Source organism: Thalassophryne amazonica, chromosome 11 (assembly GCF_902500255.1).
Source record: "Thalassophryne amazonica chromosome 11, fThaAma1.1, whole genome shotgun sequence".
NCBI lineage: Eukaryota > Metazoa > Chordata > Actinopteri > Batrachoidiformes > Batrachoididae > Thalassophryne > Thalassophryne amazonica.
Window position 1 is genome coordinate 1,077,198 of NC_047113.1, and position 16,193 is coordinate 1,093,390.

The 16,193-nt window shown below is 40.5% G+C and overlaps 1 protein-coding gene across 1 annotated transcript in view; it reads right to left on the reverse strand.

Annotated features, from left to right (window-relative positions):
- zgc:66433 (uncharacterized protein LOC321250 homolog) overlaps positions 1-16,193 on the reverse strand; it is a 213,371-nt gene that overhangs the window by 15,269 nt on the left and 181,909 nt on the right. Inside the window, exons 11-13 of the mRNA XM_034181214.1 lie at positions 13,790-14,080; positions 12,226-13,669; positions 9,696-9,799 (exon numbers count right to left, since the gene is read on the reverse strand). Coding sequence (XP_034037105.1) covers positions 9,696-9,799; positions 12,226-13,669; positions 13,790-14,080 — 1,839 coding nt within the window. The remainder of the gene's footprint in view (positions 1-9,695; positions 9,800-12,225; positions 13,670-13,789; positions 14,081-16,193) is intronic.

Below are 16,193 nucleotides of genomic sequence, written 5' to 3' on the forward strand. Positions count from 1 at the left end.
TTTTCTCTCAAAAATTCTTGAAAGGGTAGTTGTAAAACAGCTAACTGATCATCTGCAGAGGAATGGTCTATTTGAAGAGTTTCAGTCAGGGTTTAGAATTCATCATAGTACAGAAACAGCATTAGTGAAGGTTACAAATGATCTTCTTATGGCCTCAGACAGTGGACTCATCTCTGTGCTTGTTCTGTTAGACCTCAGTGCTGCTTTTGATACTGTTGACCATAAAATTTTATTACAGAGATTAGAGCATGCCATAGGTATTAAAGGCACTGCGCTGCAGTTGTTTGAATTATATTTATCTAATAGATTACAATTTGTTCATGTAAATGGGGAATCTTCTTCACAGACTAAGGTTAATTATGGAGGTTCTGTGCTAGGACCAATTTTATTCACTTTATACATGCTTCCCTTAGGCAGTATTATTAGACAGCATTGCTTAAATTTTCATTGTTACGCAGATGATACTCAGCTTTATCTATCCATGAAGCCAGAGGACACACACCAATTAGCTAAACTGTAGGATTGTCTTACAGACATAAAGACATGGATGACCTCTAATTTCCTGCTTTTAAACTCAGATAAACTGAAGTTATTGTACTTGGCCCCACAAATCTTAGAAACATGGTGTCTAACCAGAGCCTTACTCTGGATGGCATTACCCTGACCTCTAGTAATACTGTGAGAAATCTTGGAGTCATTTTTGATCAGGATATGTCATTCAATGTGCATATTAAGCAAATATGTAGGACTGCTTTTTTGCATTTGCACAATATCTCTAAAATTAGAAAGGTCTTGTCTCAGAGTGATGCTGAAAAACTAATTCATGCATTTATTTCCTCTAGGCTGGACTATTGTAATTCATTATTATCAGGTTGTCCTAAAAGTTCCCTGAAAAGCCTTCAGTTAATTCAAAATGCTGCAGCTAGAGTACGGACAGGGACTAGAAGGAGAGAGCATATCTCACCCATATTGGCCTCTCTTCATTGGCTTCCTGTTAATTCTAGAATAGAATTTAAAATTCTTCTTCTTACTTATAAGGTTTTGAATAATCAGGTCCCATCTTATCTTAGGGACCTCATAGTACCATATCACCCCAATAGAGCGCTTCGCTCTCAGACTGCAGGCTTACTTGTAGTTCCTAGGGTTTGTAAGAGTAGAATGGGAGGCAGAGCCTTCAGCTTTCAGGCTCCTCTCCTGTGGAACCAGCTCCCAATTCAGATCAGGGAGACAGACACCCTCTCTACTTTTAAGATTAGGCTTAAAACTTTCCTTTTTGCTAAAGCTTATAGTTAGGGCTGGATCAGGTGACCCTGAACCATCCCTTAGTTATGCTGCTATAGACTTAGACTGCTGGGGGGTTCCCATGATGCACTGAGTGTTTCTTTCTCTTTTTGCTCTGTATGCACCACTCTGCATTTAATCATTAGTGATTGATCTCTGCTCTCTTCCACAGCATGTCTTTTTCCTGGTTCTCTCCCTCAGCCCCAACCAGTCCCAGCAGAAGACTGCCCCTCCCTGAGCCTGGTTCTGCTGGAGGTTTCTTCCTGTTAAAAGGGAGTTTTTCCTTCCCACTGTTGCCAAGTGCTTGCTCACAGGGGGTTGTTTTGACCGTTGGGGTTTTTATGTAATTATTGTATGGCCTTGCCTTACAATATAAAGCGCCTTTGGGCAACTGTTTGTTGTGATTTGGCGCTATATAAATAAAACTGATTTGATTTGATTTTGATTTATTATGGACCATGTGTCTGAAATAAAGTTTGATGATGATGTCTCATTTTCCCAACCATCTGACAGTTATAACAGATCAGAATTGTTAACTGAAGATGTCAACTTCAAACAAGACTTATACCCCCAATCTCATTTCTCTTTTGTACCCCTTCCCCTTCCCCTTGGCCCTATCCCTATCCCTTTAAAACAAGGGGTAAGGTGAAGGGGTATGCCTCTAGCCCTATGAATTGAGACACCCCTCTGCCTTAGGAGAAAAAAAAAAAAAACTACTGGTGTCAAACTGCCGTCTTCACTGTTTGTTAACATGGCAACCGAAATGCAACTTGTTGCAGTAGCCTGTTTGCTCTTTTCATTTTCTCACCTTTCTGTGTAAATGCAAAGAAATAGAAGAAGTTGCAGATTTCTTTGACGCATTGCAATCATGTCATGTTAATGATAGAAGTAATTAATCAATAATAATAATGAATATTCTTTGATTAATCATTAATTGATTGATTAGTAATTAATGCATTAGTAATTAAAATAATTTATGATAATAATTTATTAATTTATATAGCGCCAAATCATGACTAATCACCTCAAGGCGCTTCACAAACGTCATTTAAAAGCAGAATAAAATGAAGTAAGATTAAAACACAATAAAATATTTTAAAACATAAATAAGTAAAAGAAGTAAAATAATAAAAATAATAAAAAAGACACACAATCATATAAAATACTAATGGTAAAACAGGAAAACAGTTTATTTATTTAATCTTATCTGTTGTCCTTCTAATCAGCTGGCTGATGATTTTAAAAGCCTCCTGAACTCTTTTGGTCTGACACAAGTTGTGGATGGACCAACACATAATCTTGGACGCACCTTGGACCTGGTTATTTCTTTTGGGCTCTCAGTTTCACTTAAGGACATATCAGACGCTGCTATTTCAGATCACTTTCCTGTTATTTTTTAATTTATTGCTCCTCCATCTGCTGGTAAGCCACTTGTTCCTGTCTCTCGCCGCCGTTTGGTCACCTCCTCGACAGCGGGGGACTTTGCTGCTGCCTTCATGGACTCTCAGTTTTATGCCATGAATGGACTGGTTTCTCCATTACTCCCAGATAACATCCTCTCTTCTTTCCACTCTACATGCACAGTCATTTTGGACTCTGTTGCACCGATGTGCTGCAAATCCAGGAAATCAAAATCCGACCCCTGGTTAAATGCCACGACCCGTACCCTCAGGCAACGCTGCAGACGGGCGGAGAGAAAATGGAAAAAGGACAAACTACAGGTGTCTCTGGGTTTTCTGAGGGACAGTCTAACTGACTATCAGAAGGCTGTGAAGGAGGCAAAAGCACAATATCTGTCTCATATTATTTCGAGCAGTTGTCATTGTCCCAGTGTGTTATTTCAGACTATAAACTCAGTTGTAAATCCACACACCTCTGTTTTGTTGGACGCTACAACCACAACCTGTGAGGAGTTTCTTCAGTTTTTTATTGATAAGGTTTCATCAGTCAGACAGAACGCTGATCAGAGCTGTAATGTTGAGTTGTCTGCTCCTCGTGCACATTCTGCTGTGCTCGAACAGTTTCAGCCCATTTCTTTTGCATCTCTCGCTGATGTTGTAAAACACATAAAATCTACAAGTTGTCCTTTTGATGTTGTTCCAGCTAAGGTGCTGAAGGAGGCTTTTAATACTGTTGGGGCGGGTCTTCTAACTTTTATCAATGCTTGTCTTAGATCAGGGTCTGTTCCAGCTGCTTTTAAACATGCTGTGGTTCGACCTCTTCTTAAAAAACCTCACCTGGACTCATCAGTTTTATCCAATTTTAGACCTGTCTCTCATCTGCCATTTCTATCTGAGGTTTTAGAAAAGGTTGTCTTTTTACAGTTACAATCATTTTTAGAAGACAATCTCATCCTTGAAAAATTCCAGTCTGGGTTTAGATCGCGACACAGCACTGAGTCAGCACTTTTAAAAGTTCATAATGATATTACTCTGTCGGTGGATGCAGGGAATCCTGCTGTTCTGGTTCTGTTGGACCTCACAGCAGCCTTTGATACTGTGGATCACACAGTACTTGTTTCCCGGTTGGAACATTTTATTGGCATTCATGGTATTGCACTTGAGTGGTTTAGATCATATTTGGCTGAAAGGAGCTTTTCTGTCATGATTGGGGACCTTTCCTCATCAACTGCTCCTCTGTGCTGTGGAGTGCTGCAGGGATCTGTCCTTGGGCCGATTCTGTTTTCTTTGTACATTCTGCCATTGGGGTCAATTATAACCCAGCACAATTTGTCCTTTCATTGTTATGCAGATGATCTGCAAATCTATCTGCCTGTGAGGACTAATGGGAGTGATGCTTTGTCATCATTATTTAATTGTATTCGTGATGTAAAGCAGTGGCTGTCCCGAAACTTCCTTTACCTGAATGATGGTAAAACTGAGATCATGGTGTTTGAGCGCACTGGCATACCAAATGTGGTAACACCAAATTTTGGTGCTTTGGCTAACTATGTAAAACCAGCTGTCAAGAATTTGGGAGTGATATTTGACAGCTGTTTGAGGTTTGATCAACAGATAAATTCTGTTGTCAAAGCTAGTTTTTTCCAACTTCGCCTCTTGGCTAAAATAAAGCACTTTCTCAGTAGACGTGATCTTGAGACGGCCATTCATGCTTTCATCAGCTCCAGACTTGATTATTGTACTGCACTTTATTCGGGCATTAATCAGTCGTCTCTTGTGCGTCTCCAGTTGGTGCAGAATGCTGCTGCTCGTCTTTTGACAAACACTTCTAGACGTGAGCATATTGCGCCCATCCTATACTCACTCCACTGGCTTCCAGTTCGTTTTAGAATTGATTTTAAAATTTTAATGTTTGTTTTTAAAGCTATTTATGGCCTTGCACCTCCCTACTTGTCTGAAATTTTAACTTTGCGCACCTACAGTAGGACGTTAAGGGCATCTGGCCAGCTTTACTTAGATGTTCCAAGGTCAAGATATAAACGCTGGGGTGATCATGCTTTCGCGGTAGCTGGCCCCAGACTGTGGAATGAGCTACCTCTTGAGTTACGTACTATTCCTGACCTAGCACTTTTTAAATCTAAGTTAAAGACTTATTTATTTAAACTGGCTTTTAACACTTAGTGGGGAGGTGACATGTTCTGTTATTTTTATGTTCTTTTTTTTATGTGTTGTTTTAAAATTTTATTTTATGTGTTTTATTTTGTAAATTTGTGTTTTTAATGTTAAGCACTTTGGACACCAGTCGGTGCTGTAAAGCGCTTTATAAATAAATGTTGATTGATTGATATCCAGGGTTGGGACCAGGAAGCAGAGTTGTAGTCTTACACACCTCTCTGCAGCTTCTCTCCCCCTGCCATCCCCTCATTACCCCATCCCCGTAGAGACGGTGCCTGCTCCCAGACTACCAATAACCAGCAAAAATCTATTTAAGCATAAAAATTCAAAAAGAAAAAATAATATAGCACCTTCAACTGCACCACAGACTAAAACAGTTAAATGTGGTCTATTAAACATTAGGTCTCTCTCTTCTAAGTCCCTGTTGGTAAATGATATAATAATTGATCAACATATTGATTTATTCTGCCTAACAGAAACCTGGTTACAGCAGGATGAATATGTTAGTTTAAATGAGTCAACACCCCCGAGTCACACTAACTGTCAGAATGCTCGTAGCACGGGCCGGGGTGGAGGATTAGCAGCAATCTTCCATTCCAGCTTATTAATTAATCAAAAACCCAGACAGAGCTTTAATTCATTTGAAAGCTTGTCTCTTAGTCTTGTCCATCCAAATTGGAAGTCCCAAAAACCAGTTTTATTTGTTATTATCTATCGTCCACCTGGTCGTTACTGTGAGTTTCTCTGTGAATTTTCAGACCTTTTGTCTGACTTAGTGCTTAGCTCAGATAAGATAATTATAGTGGGCGATTTTAACATCCACACAGATGCTGAGAATGACAGCCTCAACACTGCATTTAATCTATTATTAGACTCTATTGGCTTTGCTCAAAAAGTAAATGAGTCCACCCACCACTTTAATCATATCTTAGATCTTGTTCTGACTTATGGTATGGAAATAGAAGACTTAACAGTATTCCCTGAAAACTCCCTTCTGTCTGATCATTTCTTAATAACATTTACATTTACTCTGATGGACTACCCAGCAGTGGGGAATAAGTTTCATTACACTAGAAGTCTTTCAGAAAGCGCTGTAACTAGGTTTAAGGATATGATTCCTTCTTTATGTTCTCTAATGCCATATAACAACACAGTGCAGAGTAGCTACCTAAACTCTGTAAGGGAGATAGAGTATCTCGTCAATAGTTTTACATCCTCATTGAAGACAACTTTGGATGCTGTAGCTCCTCTGAAAAAGAGAGCTTTAAATCAGAAGTGTCTGACTCCGTGGTATAACTCACAAACTCGTAGCTTAAAGCAGATAACCCGTAAGTTGGAGAGGAAATGGCGTCTCACTAATTTAGAAGATCTTCACTTAGCCTGGAAAAAGAGTCTGTTGCTCTATAAAAAAGCCCTCCGTAAAGCTAGGACATCTTTCTACTCATCACTAATTGAAGAAAATAAGAACAACCCCAGGTTTCTTTTCAGCACTGTAGCCAGGCTGACAAAGAGTCAGAGCTCTATTGAGCTGAGTATTCCATTAACTTTAACTAGTAATGACTTCATGACTTTCTTTGCTAACAAAATTTTAACTATTAGAGAAAAAATTACTCATAACCATCCCAAAGACGTATCGTTATCTTTGGCTGCTTTCAGTGATGCCGGTATTTGGTTAGACTCTTTCTCTCCGATTGTTCTGTCTGAGTTATTCTCATTAGTTACTTCATCCAAACCATCAACATGTTTATTAGACCCCATTCCTACCAGGCTGCTCAAGGAAGCCCTACCATTATTTAATGCTTCGATCTTAAATATGATCAATCTATCTTTGTTAGTTGGCTATGTACCACAGGCTTTTAAGGTGGCAGTAATTAAACCATTACTTAAAAAGCCATCACTTGACCCAGCTATCTTAGCTAATTATAGGCCAATCTCCAACCTTCCTTTTCTCTCAAAAATTCTTGAAAGGGTAGTTGTAAAACAGCTAACTGATCATCTGCAGAGGAATGGTCTATTTGAAGAGTTTCAGTCAGGTTTTAGAATTCATCATAGTACAGAAACAGCATTAGTGAAGGTTACAAATGATCTTCTTATGGCCTCGGACAGTGGACTCATCTCTGTGCTTGTTCTGTTAGACCTCAGTGCTGCTTTTGATACTGTTGACCATAAAATTTTATTACAGAGATTAGAGCATGCCATAGGTATTAAAGGCACTGCGCTGCGGTGGTTTGAATCGTATTTGTCTAATAGATTACAATTTGTTCATGTAAATGGGGAATCTTCTTCACAGACTAAAGTTAATTATGGAGTTCCACAAGGTTCTGTGCTAGGACCAATTTTATTTACTTTATACATGCTTCCCTTAGGCAGTATTATTAGACGGTATTGCTTACATTTTCATTGTTACGCAGATGATACCCAGCTTTATCTATCCATGAAGCCAGAGGACACACACCAATTAGCTAAACTGCAGGATTGTCTTACAGACATAAAGACATGGATGACCTCTAATTTCCTGCTTTTAAACTCAGATAAAACTGAAGTTATTGTACTTGGCCCCACAAATCTTAGAAACATGGTGTCTAACCAGATCCTTACTCTGGATGGCATTACCCTGACCTCTAGTAATACTGTGAGAAATCTTGGAGTCATTTTTGATCAGGATATGTCATTCAAAGCGCATATTAAACAAATATGTAGGACTGCTTTTTTGCATTTACGCAATATCTCTAAAATCAGAAAGGTCTTGTCTCAGAGTGATGCTGAAAAACTAATTCATGCATTTATTTCCTCTAGGCTGGACTATTGTAATTCATTATTATCAGGTTGTCCTAAAAGTTCCCTAAAAAGCCTTCAGTTAATTCAAAATGCTGCAGCTAGAGTACTGACGGGGACTAGAAGGAGAGAGCATATCTCACCCATATTGGCCTCTCTTCATTGGCTTCCTGTTAATTCTAGAATAGAATTTAAAATTCTTCTTCTTACTTATAAGGTTTTGAATAATCAGGTCCCATCTTATCTTAGGGACCTCATAGTACCATATCACCCCAATAGAGCGCTTCGCTCTCAGACTGCAGGCTTACTTGTAGTTCCTAGGGTTTGTAAGAGTAGAATGGGAGGCAGAGCCTTCAGCTTTCAGGCTCCTCTCCTGTGGAACCAGCTCCCAATTCAGATCAGGGAGACAGACACCCTCTCTACTTTTAAGATTAGGCTTAAAACTTTCCTTTTTGCTAAAGCTTATAGTTAGGGCTGGATCAGGTGACCCTGAACCATCCCTTAGTTATGCTGCTATAGACGTAGACTGCTGGGGGGTTCCCATGATGCACTGTTTCTTTCTCTTTTTGCTCTGTATGCACCACTCTGCATTTAATCATTAGTGATCGATCTCTGCTCCCCTCCACAGCATGTCTTTTTCTTGGTTCTCTCCCTCAGCCCCAACCAGTCCCAGCAGAAGACTGCCCCTCCCTGAGCCTGGTTCTGCTGGAGGTTTCTTCCTGTTAAAAGGGAGTTTTTCCTTCCCGCTGTAGCCAAGTGCTTGCTCTCAGGGGGTCGTTTTGACCGTTGGGGTTTTACATAATTATTGTATGGCCTTGCCTTACAATATAAAGCGCCTTGGGGCAACTGTTTGTTGTGATTTGGCGCTATATAAAAAAATTGATTGATTGATTGATTGATTGATTGAAAATAAATAAACACGAAATATATCAGTCTGTGTGCAATGAATGTCTACATTATACAAGTTTCACTTTTTGAATGAATGACTGAAATAAATCCAGTTTTTCATGATATTCTAATTATATGACCAGCACCTGTATGTATGTTTTGGGCTGCATCTAGTTCGGTTAATATTTCTTTTTCAAATTCTCCCATTTTTTGCATCCAGCACTATTTCCTTTAGAAATGTCCTTGACAAATAATATCAGTCTGTCAGGACGTCAGGTTATGTGTTACACATGTACATGTGCATCTGTATATATTTTCCAAGTTATTTCCATTGATGAAACTTCTCATTTTCTGCCTGATTTTCTTATTAGGAGTCGAGTGTGTTCAGGGCTCCCTGTTTGTTTACGAAATACACACACGTGTTACAGACCTTGAAATCCAACAGCAGGGGGCGCTATTATCCAAAGATTTATGAACAGACAAATTAACCTGCTTATCCTTTATCATGATTTTCTCCATTGTGAGATATAAAAGTGTCTTATCGTAGCGTTCGTGTGTATGTGCATTATAACGCCTCAGCGCACGAGCGAAGTTACGACATTCTTCAGAACAACAATATACACAACATGCATCCAGCAGCAGACATGTTACTGTCATAGACAACTGCCTGTAAAGTTTTATGGCAAGTTATAACTTTCTAAACAGCGTAATTTGTAATGAAAGCCGCTTCATTTGTGCGGCTCTTTCTGCGCCATGTTTGTTTTTTCTGAGACAGCAGTACTAAGCTCCTCCTACCCCTCCAAACAAAGTGTGCATCCAGATTCACTCAAAACGGAGGGGTTTGTAGCCCTTCGCCTACCCCTCCGCCTCGCTACTAAAAGAGAACTGAGACATCCCTCTGTCTCTTGTGCCCGCGCAAAACGGAGGGTAAGGGGTAAGGGGTAGAATTGAAACTCAGCCTTAGTCTTTCTTAACTGCCTCCCGTTTGTCTCCTTTAGTTCATACTACAGGGGCATTTTTGAAGTGAGTTCATAACATAAGGCCACACTGTGTTATGTTATAAAGCTGAAAATAAATCAGATTCTCACATAAATCCCTCAGTATTGAGCTTCTGTAATGTTCTGATGAAGTAAAGGTAACATGTGAAACATGCAGTATTTAAAACACAGTTATAACCTCCGTGTTTTCTTCCTCGGGGCTTTTCCAGTGTAACACTGCCGTCTTCCTCAGCCGAACTCCAAAAAGACTTTCAGGATTTCCGTCCGTGATGAAAGAGCTTTCTGCAAATGAATGTGAAGACATTGGTCCATTTAGGTTAAGTTGTACAGCAAGCTCACATCACATCACATTATTTTCTGTGATTATTGTGCCAGAAAAAAAAAAACATGAATCAGACAAAACAATTAAAAACTTAAAAGTTCATAATGTCTGTTTTTACCCATTAAAACTGCACAAACATAAGTGGGCAAAAGGCACTGGCCACTTCATCAGGGGCACCTGTTCATCTGCTCATTCATGCAAGTCTCTAATGAGCCACTCACACAGCAGACACGATCAAGAGATCTGCTGAACTTCAAACTAAGTATCAGAAAGGGGTAAAAAGGTGATTTAAGTGACTTTGAATGTGAGAAACTGATGATCTCCTGGGATTTTTTACACAAAAGCATCTCTAGGATCTACAGAAAATGCCTTGACAATGGCAAAGGTCACAGAACAACAGCCAGACTTGTCAGAAGTCCAATCATAAACTACATAAAACATTATAATGAAGTTACAACCAAGGTATGCAGAAGCACATCTCTGAATGCACAACAAATGGAAGAAGCAGATGGCTTACATCAGCAGAGACCTACACCATGTACCATGTACCACTCCGTCAGCAATGGAAGACTGGAAAAACAATCACTGGTCTGCAGGATTGGTCAGGTCTGGTCAGGATTTTGTGTGAAGAGCATAAAGGCCTCGATCCATGCTGATGGTGGTTTGATGTGGACCAAAACCTCTGAGCCATGTTTCCAGCACCTTGTTGAAGTTATGCCATAAAGAATTAAATAACTTTTGAAGGTAAAAGAGGGTCCAACCTGGTACTATCAATGTGGACCGAATAAAGTTACCAGTGAATGTATGTTCCAGAAATACATATTTTGGAGTTTGGACTCCTGCTTAATCTGTCTGACAAGCTCACACAGCCTCTGGGAGAAGGAACGAGTCAGTGGGCATTCCATGAAAAGACGCATCACCTCAGTGTCCTTTTGTTTGCAGCCAACTTCAATATCTGTTTCTAAGGCACTTGCTGACCCGTACACACCCTGCTCTGCTGAAAGAGTGTATAATGTAATATATGACTAGTTTACGTAGAACAGTGATTCTCAACCGGGGTGCCGCGGCACCCTAGGGTGCTGTGATCGATCGTCAGGGGTGCCGTGGGCAATTATCAAATATCACCATTATCGGGTGTATGTGCTGTAATAGTGTGGCAGATGGTGTAATGCTCTTTTATTCCAGTAGATGGCAGCAAAGCGCGCAGTAGCGCTGAGCCGTGTGCCGACAAGGAGGCGTGATCGCCATTTTATTACCGCGCAAGTTAGTGATTTGTGTGCGTAGAAGTTCACTTAGTCTCGTCAAGAAACAGGTGGAATATGCCGGAAAGCTGCGCATATTGGCAAAGTCACAAACGGAGGAACAAGGGAGACAATATTTCCTTCTATAAGTAAGTGGTTTTGGTTATTGAGGTCACTTTGTCCGTGATATTTGGATGATAAACAGCTGTATGTCTCCTGTCGTACCTGTGTCGCCCGATGACACGGATCATTATTTTCACTTATGTCTAGTTGATATTTTCCACTGCTAGACCAATGTCTAGTTAAAATTCTTGTCGTTAGTGACTAAAAATTGTTGGACAAGACTGGGGAGTTTTTTTTTTTTTTTGCACCTTAAAATAATGAGATTAATGACCCGCGCTGTGCTGCCACACACACACACACACACACACACACCGCTGACTTCATGAATGAAACTCGGTCAATAAAGGATAACTGTGTAAAAATATAATATATATAAATGTATTGTGATGGTTTTAGGAGCCGCGCTGTGTTGAACAGCAGCAGCTCAGCCGAGCAGCGCAGCTTAACAGCGCAGATCCGTGTAACTTTCAACAGTAATATTTGAGAATGTGTGTGTGTCAAAGTACGTTTAATACTTTCCTGACATAATTTAATGTAATTTAATTTTACTGCCTCGATATCCAGGACAAAATGGCATTTTAACACGTATTTTGCGAGCATTTTTCTGAGTGTGTTCAGTCGCGAATCTCCATTGAAAATGCATTAACATCCGGGTCCTTCGTCAATATTTTGCCCGGTTAGACATCATCATGTCTCTGTCCATGACGGGACGTTTTCGTTTAGTGTGCAGCATTGGGACTGCGCTCTCTAGTTCTTATATACAGCTCTATGACTATAGTATACAATGTTACGTTATATCTGTACCGCACGTGTTGCTAACGTGCTAACGCACCGTGTAGAAACAGTTGAGTTAGTGACACGTGACACATGACAGTGGTGTGCCGCAGGATTTTGTAAATATAAAAAGGGTGCCGCGGCTCAAAAAAGGTTGAAAATCACTGACGTAGAACACTGACACAAACATGGAAATGTGCTCAATTAGTGGTTGTGACATAACCAACAATCCTCTTTGATGTCCTAACCTTGTGGAGTTGTGGACTGAGGCTTCACAGGAGCTGTTGGTGGATCTGCATGTGGTTTTGTTGAGACAATGTTGACATTTTTCTTTCTTCCAGGGCTCAACACCAGTTCAACCGTAGCTGAGCTTACAGGTTCTGCTTTCCCGCCATGAGCCTTCTCACTTATAGAAGGTTCTTCTGTACCTCCAGATGTGGTGATAGAAGAAGGTGAGATCCAGGTTGGTGGAGAAGATGGAGATGCTGCAGTCACGCTCTCTTTGAGGCTTGCATCTCCAGTAGATAGGGATCTCTGCCAGGCAGGAGCGATAGTGAAGCGGACGTTACTCTGATCTAAACTATGGGATGAATGTTTAAGCAATTTCTCCACTGGGGCAGTCGGACTAGAAGTGGGTGTTTCTTCCACCACAGTGACTGCTACCTCAGTGGACTGTTTTCGTTCTTCTACCATTCGCACAGTTTCTTCTGTAGTTTGCTCTGGTACTTCCAAAGCATGACAAGTTGGTTCCTTGCTGGGATCTGCAGGGCTACGGGACACCTGGAGTAGAGATGGGACTTCGTCTGAGCTTGGAGAGACTAGATTTATTTGGGTAGTGGTCGTAGTGAAGCTGCTACTGGTCTCACTCTCTTGTAATTGAGTCGCATCATGAAGCTGTGATTCAAGAAGACGTGTAGAGGAAGACTGAGCCTGCTCTTTGGCTGTTTGTTCTACATCTTCATTGTCTTTCTCCAAATACATCTCATCTTGGTTGGACTCCATTTTCTCCATGTCTTGTTCGACCGTTTCTTCATCCACATCAACCTGTTCTGCTTCCATGTCTTCCTGATCTAATTTTTGTTCTCTGTGGTAGTTTTCTACACCATCCCCCATCTGCTCTTCTCCATCATTCATCTCATCTCTCAAATCTTGATTGGAAGACATCTGAATGTCATGTGCACCATCACACAGCTCTGCATGGACTCGGACATTATTTGAGCCGACTCGAGCAAATTCATCAACCTTGTGGAATAACATCATAGATGGAAGTACTTCACCTACTGCAACAGGAGAAATATCTGTCTTCTCTTCTTCTGGTGCTTCTTCAAATCTCTCTTTCCCTTCCTTCAACTCCTTCTCCACATCCTCCTCAATCAGATCCTCTTCCATCTTCTCATGCTCCTCCTCTTCCTCTACATGTTCCTCTCCCATCTTCTTTTGCTCCTCCTCTTCTACCACATGTTCCTCTCCCATCTTCTGTTGCTCCTCCTCTTCCTCCACATGTTCCCTTACCATCTTCTCTTGCTCCTCCTCTTCTACCACATGTTCCCTTACCATCTTCTCTTGCTCCTCCTCTTCCTCCACATGTTCCTCTCCCATCTTCTCTTGATCCTCCTCTTCCTCCACATGTTCCCTTACCATCTTCTCTTGCTCCTGCTCTTCCTCCATATGTTCCCTTACCATCTTCTCTTGCTCCTCCTCTTCCTCTTCATGGTCCTTTACCATCTTCTCTTGCTCTTCTTCCTTCAGATGTTCCTCTTGCTTCTCCTCTTTCTCCACATCTTCATCTCCCATCTTCTTTTGCTCCATCACTTCCTCCACATGTTCCTCTACCATCTTTTCTTGTCCCTCTTCTTCCTCCACATCTTCCTCTTTCCTCTTCTCTTGCTCCTTTTTTTCCAACACAACTTCTGCCATATTCTTCTCTTGCCCCTCCTCCTTGGTCTCTGGCTCCTTCTGCTGGTCTCTTGCCATCTCCTCATCTTTACACTTGTCTCCACCTTCCTCTAAATCTATGTTCCCTGTTAATAACTCATCTTCTTCTTTACATTTGAACTCCTGTGACTCCTCTTTCTCTCCTTTGAGATGAATCTGAGGAAAATCCAGAAAGAAGACAAAGAAAAGTGGACATGTTTTCAGACACATGGATATTTTGTTAGTATACTGAGCAACACATCCAACACAACACACTTTTTTTCAGATCCAATTTTTTTTTAATGTTCTGTAAACAAACAATATCGCAGAGTTCTTCTTATTAACAAACACGTCTTTCTGGCTCGAGAGAGAAGGCTAGTTTGTAAAACCAGCTTCTTGCAGACTAATTTGCTCTTTTTCAGGTCTTTTGTTGGTGCAGGAGTCATGCTAATAGGACAGGAAGTGATGTATAGGAACTGGAGGTGGATATGGTGGTGTTGGTTATCTACAAACCCCAATCTCTGTTCCTGTTAAATGAAATGTTAAGTGAAGTACAATGTACAAATGGAAAAATTCTCTTCTCTTCCTTAAATTGCCACTGGAGGCATGCTCCAAAAGCAAGTCCCTCCCCATCGATCCTCATATTAAAATGACCAACTGTACAGCAGAAAATTTAAACATTTAAAGCATAGTAAAAAAAACAAAACAAATAAAGAAACAAACAGTTCTGGTCTTCAACACGAGTTTCCCCGATCATAACAACTGTATTATGGAGGGGGAGTGATTTTTTTTTACAATGACGTATTGGTTTAAGCTATTTAAAGGCATACATTTATGAATAATTAGGTCACTGTTACTTTGAATGACAGCTAGTGTGTGCCGGTAGTGATGGTGATCCATTGAACCATTAGCAGAGGCTGCTAGTTGGTGTGGACAAACTACGTCTGTCCTTTATAAGCATTTTATGAGAAATACTGAAATAATATGTGGCACTGGTTTGGTGTGCAGTTAATGGTACTAACAGACCATCTAAGAAGTCTGCACAACAATATTTAGATGGAGTGAAATCTTACTAAAAATGTTTTAGTATTTTTTCATTTGTATGTTAACACTGTTAACACTGTTAGCGGGTAATGGTAGCTTGGTAACATTAATTCCAGTAACGGTGCAACTATTACTGGGGCAATATGTCGGACAAGCTTTATTTTACCCACCCAAGCCAAACCCACCGCCCACTTAAAACATGAAATCTGTGCTAAATTAAACACCCAATCCAAAGGCAGCCTGAGCTTGTTTGGCAATTGAAGGCCTGGTCACACTGGTGTTGCCCACGCGCCACCTCTTTACCAATTTATGGAGTTAGGCAGAGTGCCAAGAAGGTGACATCCAGAGCTGCACCGTTTGAGCTTCAAAAACCACTGTTCAGAACACGTATGTGTGACGTCGCAGAAAGCGTGTCCAGTGTAAATACAGTCTACGTGTACACGTCTACTGAGGACAAGCGGTCAGTCATTTGTGTTGCGATATTGATTCTTCAACCTGCAAATAATGACACATTAACATGCAGTAGAGTTCCTTCACACAGAGAGTAGTGACAACTGAGAACACGGTGCCATTTTGGTGCCAATTGTGCAGAACTACTGATGCCAGGCTGGCACAGTGCACTATAACTATATAATGTCACTGCACAAACACGGGACAGTACTTTGAACATTTTTTTGTTTCTTGGGGGTGGGGGTTGTTTGTTTTTTGTTTTTGTTTGTTTATTGAAGTTGTTTGGAGGTAATTCTATGAGTATACGCTCCAATAGCATTTTGCTTACAGAGACTTTTTGGTTTGTTTGAAAAAATGAGCAGCAAATAAGAAGTGAGAAGACTGATGATTGTGATTACATGTAATTATCCATGATAGTAGCAAAAATCATTTAGGTCTCATGATGCCTACATGCAACTTAAAATGATTTAACTGCTTTGTCTAACTGGACAAAAAAAAATACACTTTTGTTTTTTCTTTCTAAAGTAAATTTAACGGGTTTTCAGAGAGGCGATAAACTCACACACGAACATAACACATTAAGACACACATAGGATAAATACACATGCGTGCACACACACACACACACACACACACGCTATTGCTGCTCAATGCACACAGTAAATTGTCCTTTTTTATTTCAACATTTTTTTCAATCAGTTAAACTTGCCTACCTCGCAACGCTTTGGAGAAGTCAGCTTCCATCCCACACAACTGACTTTATCTTCCCAAATTTTTCATCTGTCGGGATCTGAAGGGAATCTGTACA